Raw genomic sequence first — 6000 nt, 5'->3', positions numbered from 1 at the left:
CGGGCCAAAAACATAATAAACATTAGCAGCACAAACACAAATGACCAGCACAATAATTACATTACAAAGTCAGAACATAGATGATCAAAGCAATAAAATAAATTATCAAAACCATAAACATAATCAAATGAGTCAGTTACCAAAGTACAGTTATAACAATATAGCAGCAAAATTAATACTCAGACAGCATAATAATTAAACCTCAAATATATAGATTAATAAACACTTGAGCAGCAAAATAAAATAACACAGGCAGCATAATACATTAAAAACAACATCACCAGACAAACTCAATAGAGCCGTCGAAACAGCCCCAGGCTGCTTTACAGGAACACTGCTGGACAACTCCGACAGACTCGAAACGACAACCATCTCGTCCTCAAGCATAGTGCTGACGTCCTCCTCCAGTACCGACGACCACGACAGAGCCGACACGGCAACCATCTCGTCCTCTAAGAAACGTACTGACGTCCTCCTCTAATCACGACGACCATGACAGAGCCGACACGGCAACCATCTCGCCCCAAAAACAGTACTGACGTCCTCCTCCAACACTGGACGACCACGACAGAGCCGACACGGCAACCATCTTGCCCCAAAAACAGTACTGACGTCCTCCTCCAACACTGGACGACCACGACAGAGCCGACACGGCAACCATCTCGCCCCAAAAACAGTACTGACGTCCTCCTCCAACACTGGACGACCACGACAGAGCCGACACGGCAACCATCTCGTCCTCAAGAAACGTACTGACGTCCTCCTCCAGTACTGACGACCATGACAGAGCCGACACGGCAACCATCTCGTCCTCAAGAAACTCTCTGCTGCTAGGACCTGACTCGCAGGTACGGATACCTGCAGCTGCTACTCCAAAATAACCAACCTCCTCCTCCAATGTGGTGAAAACTCCGACAACCAGAGCAGAGCCAATCCTGTCACACAGTCGCCAATGTTTTGAACCGAGTGGCTCGGCCAGTAAAAAAAAAAAAAACGCAGGATCTTTATAAATGGAAAAACTATTGGGGCTGCTCTGGCTAATCGACAGCTCGCACACACAAAGAAGGAGGTATAACAAAAATACAGGAAATTGTTATAAAAATAGATTTATTAATATTAAACTTAATAAAAATCTTAAATAAAAAAGAAAGCCATAACAAAATGAGCCAGGTCCGGGCCACAAAAGTTCATAACATTCCTTAAACTTAATTTATTTACAAAGTTATATACATAATATACAGTGAGTCAAGGTTAAGTTTAAAATAAACAATTAAATGGACACATATGTTACGGCTCTTTTGCTGAGACCATAACTTCCAGACTCAATACAGAAAAGACATGGGCTCTGGAGTAGACGTTTTCAGACACAGACAGAAATATCAACCAGGCAACAATGAAAAAACACAAAAAAAAAACCTAACAATATTTATTACACAAAGAACTGAAATTGAACACAACAAATTTTCCTTAAGGAAATTACTTCCAACAAAAGTACAAACAATTTTTAGCACTTAATAAATGAATACTGTTCACGTAATACTCCTAAAGCTAAATACTAATTCCCTAACATAGACTACTACGTAGGTGATCAAAATTTATATTGTAAAGAAAAGCCGGCTATTAATCATCAACCTCTACCTAAAATTATACAAAAGGAAGAAGGAAAGAGAAGATCATAAAACAAGAAATAAAACCTTAAATCTCCTACCTAACTTTATAAAGCTAGACGCAAAGATAGTTATAATAAGTTGGGAAAGCAATGCCTCCAAACAAACTTACAAAAGACAAACAAACGCAACGGATATGAACACTTAAAAAAAACACTACAAAATAATATAAATTACACCTGAAATAGTTGTAATAACATTTCAGAGCTGTCACGCTTGAAGAAAGCAGTTACGAGACGAGGAAAACACGGAGCTATATCTAAGCTCTCACTCCAAAGATGAGGGCCAATCAAGAGGTGTCCTGCTGTAATCCTCATGAACACACGCACTAGTATTGTAGCAATTGTCCACAAAATATCCAGGACAAACAATAAACAGCACATTACCTGGTGATATCCACCCTACTGTCCACCTCACGGGTTTGCGAAACCCACAGTGCAGCTGCTGGAGACAAATATGTAGATCCAGGAGACTCCCTGAGCCATGCCAGGAGGAAGCGGAACAAAATAACGAAGATCCACCTCTGATATACCAAGGCTATGGTGGTCCTTGGAGAAGTCCAAACAGAAGCCGAAGGAGTGCAAGTTTTAACACTCAAGAATACGGTCACAACGTCTCCAACCAAGCAGTCTGCAGCAATAATGTAGGTCGCTCTACTAACCTGAACTCCCCAAGATACACACCCCTCCTCTGACGACACTTTGAGTCCATGTCACACGCCCAAAAATTAAAATATAAAGAGCGTCAAAAATAGCACAATCACTTAAACACCTGGCGGGGAGGAGGAGGAACAGCACTTCCAAAAACAGCTGAAGGCTAAAAACAAACCCTTCACAAAAAGCTTAAATTAAACCTTAAAACTAAACTTAATTTAAGGAAACTAGTAACTTGTTCATATTTCTTAAAAGGTACATGTCTTTACCAGAAAATCGTATGGGATGCAATCAGATCAGAACAATATATGTAACATTGCAAAATCATTCATCTTCTTCTCTTATGGGACAAAGCTTTTACAGAAATCTTAACACAACTCAATTGCTATTCCCGACCTGTCAACACGTTATCTTATCTTATCTTATCTTATCTTAACTGATGACAGATGGCACATCTGGTCTAAAACTCGAATCTGTCTCTCCAGCTGCTATGCTATTATCAAGAAAGACACTACTAAATTATGTTGTTAAGTTATCTAAATCATTAACTCTTTCGAGGTCTGATATCACACTACATATGATATTTCAACAATTATTATTATTACATATAACACATGATAAATAGAAGAGTAAATATATCAAAACTATGGAAAGCTGTACATTTTGCAAGGCAATATCATAAAAAAATATATATATATAAGTATATGTATATATTTATATAAGTATATGTATATACACTGTATATATGTATGTATGCATGCATGTATATATACATATATATTCTTTTATTGCTCTGAGGAATTAGCATCATAATCAAATATAAACTAAAAGTTTGAAGATATTTATGTCTAAATGTGAGATTTCATGCTAAGACTTTTCCTCATGTATTATTCATGGTTTGTTTCTGTTATGTAGACATTGAAGTCCTTACAAATTTACTTATTTTTATCTCTATCCATCCCTTAATTTGTTAAAAAGAAATAAAAATGTTCCTAATATAGATATCTGGAAATTGTCAAACCGACTATGACAAACTCTATAAAAATAAAATAATTTATAATGCCTGTTTTTTTTTAATGGCGTATATTCTTATTTATCATTACTCTCTGCCACGCTTTTGTCTCTGCCATTTGTCAAGATTATTCCCTTTTTCTCGTCTTAACCTGGACTTTTCTCCTCTTCCTCTTGATACAAGTTATACAACGAATCCCCAAAAATCCTCTACTGCGTTTTACAAATTCAGTAATTCAGACCTCAGTCTGCCTACAGAGGGGTACAGTACTATTCAGCGCCGCAGTTTCAGCGCCGATGATTCAGCGCCGCCGTTTCAGCACCAGAAAGTTCAGCGCTAAATATTTCGGCACCAGACGTTTTCAGCGCCGGAAAGAGACTGTCTCATATATCTAGACACTGAAATATAATCTTGTTTCTTTTAAATCATTTGATTAGTTTTAAAACCTTTATAAAACACGTAGGAAAAGAATAAAGCCGAAAAAATCATTTATTTATATTTTAGAAAAAAATTATATATAAGAAACAACTCATTTAATTCATTAAATTGTGTCCTATTGAACGAAGGTACTCTATTTTATTTCTTGTGCCATATTCAGAAACAATCTTTAGAATTCTCTCATCTGCTTTTCTGTATTTACGTAGTTCCAACTGTGGTTGATGGCCACATGCAAGTTTCTCAAAGTACTCGTCCCTTCCCTTTTGAACCTGCCTGAGGACATCGATGAATTTCCAAATAGTCGGGTGTAACATTCCGAGTTCACTTTTCAATCTCCTATTAGCCGCCTCAGCATAGTTATTTGTCCTGTCGTGCCCATTTAATGTTCTTTGATGCATATTCCACATCTCCGTTGGAAATAAAGGACTTCGTTTGCCTGGTCCACGCCGGTTTGGACGGCCTACATAGTTGTCTTCAAACCAGTTTAAAACTGGAATTAATTCCTCCGGTAAATTACCTGCCAATGAATCTATGTGAGTGTCTAGATCAGCAACTGGCACAAAGCATAAAGCAGTTATCATTTTCGCATGTAATGCAAAGTCGGGATTAGTGTTGTATAACTTCATGAGACCATACCCACTTAGCTGCTTTAGTAGATTTTGAGACAGACGAAATAGACAGCCTCTGATTTCAACTCTGGGGAAGGTGTCTTTCATTGCAGTAAAAGCAGCTTGCTCAAAATCACAATTAATTACGTCGGGTCGTGCGTTTGTGCTCATCTCCTTTATCATCTCAAACAACCTCACATATGTTGCATACTGCTTGTTTTGTAAAAGCGCATACAATACAGGGTGTACTCCATTATTTTTTTTAACCAGAATAATGTACACTTGATAAAATAGCTGCGGTGCTACAGCAAATGTTCCATCAGCATACCAAATCGTAGAATTTGCAATGTGCTCCAACCAACTTTCTCTTCCAAATATAATAATCCGTTCGCTGCCTGTCCCTCTATCCATTAAACAAAAATTTTCACTGGTATCTGGGGTAGGATTATACATCATATACTTTTCTGGTAACTGAAGCTCTTCAATGGACCTTGGGTTTTCAGGGACTTGGTTAACTGCGTTACGTTTCCTACGAATAATTCTTCGCATTGCGTGCCTGTTTGGTAACTGTGCCATACCTGCAACAGACATTTTCTCGATGCACTTATTTATAATTGTACTTGGCAACTCACAAGTCATTTCAGCTCGGTCTCTGGCAACGGTCAAGACATTTTCTACTTCGATGGCAACTGCTGAAGGAGGATGAGTATGTCCGTTAATCTTTTTGATCACCTCACTCTCTAACGTGTGAATACGAGCTTTGCATCTACCATCTTCATGGCATCGCCAAAACTTAACAAGATCTTGTGTTTTGCTGTGTTTGTCGAAACGATAAATATAGCCTTCATGACAAAACTTTTCTCTGCCTCTCTTACTTTTTACGGAATCAGCCATGGTTTCCAGGAAAAAAACTCAAGGTGTTGTTGTTCCAAAATCTAAACACAAGCTAACAATTCAAAATAAAAAGATTTTATGCCTGAGAAAAAAGAAATCTTACAAATATATTACCATAAACAACCATGAAGTGAATGAGCTAGTCTCTCTGCAATTATACAGTAGTAGAAATGACGAAACAACTATAAAAGAAAAACAAATAATCTTAAATATCTTACCATAAACAACCATCAAGTGAATGAGCTAGTTTCTCTGCAATTATACAGTAGTAGAAATGACGAAACAACTATAAAAGAAAAACCAAACAATTTTACAAATATCTTACCATAAACAACCATCAAGTGTAAAAGTTAATTTTTCAATAATTATACAGTAGGAATATCGATGAAGCAATTAACACCGAAAAAGAAAACTTGAATGTGAAACACACACACACACGCGCACACACACACACACACACAAAAGCATAGAAATGATTTGCGGCGCTGAAATTTATTTAGCGCTGAACTTTCTGGCGCTGAAACGGCGGCGCTGAATCATAGGCGCTGAAACGGTGGCGCTGAAATGACCCATTCCCCCTACAGAGACAGGACAGAGTAACCAACAAAGAGTGAAACAATCAAGAACGTCAGTTCAATTCAGTCGATGTACATAAATTTATTATTCGTGTTTGTTCATTCAGATTCTAAATTTCGCTTAAAAATAACTTTTTCTTTGCTTTCTTCGAA

The 6000-nt window shown here is 37.5% G+C and overlaps 1 protein-coding gene across 1 annotated transcript; it reads right to left on the bottom strand.

The window, feature by feature from the left end:
* Positions 1-3865: 3865 nt before the first annotated feature.
* On the bottom strand, positions 3866-5272 carry LOC136839290 (uncharacterized). Its single transcript, XM_067105128.1, has one exon. The coding sequence runs from the start codon at positions 5270-5272 to the stop codon at positions 3866-3868; it is 1407 nt and encodes a 468-aa protein (XP_066961229.1).
* Positions 5273-6000: the final 728 nt, after the last annotated feature.

The sequence above is a fragment of the Macrobrachium rosenbergii genome, chromosome 1 (assembly GCF_040412425.1).
Source record: "Macrobrachium rosenbergii isolate ZJJX-2024 chromosome 1, ASM4041242v1, whole genome shotgun sequence".
Lineage (NCBI taxonomy): Eukaryota > Metazoa > Arthropoda > Malacostraca > Decapoda > Palaemonidae > Macrobrachium > Macrobrachium rosenbergii.
Note: the sequence above shows the minus strand (reverse complement) of the source record. Positions and strands in the feature narration are given on the sequence as shown.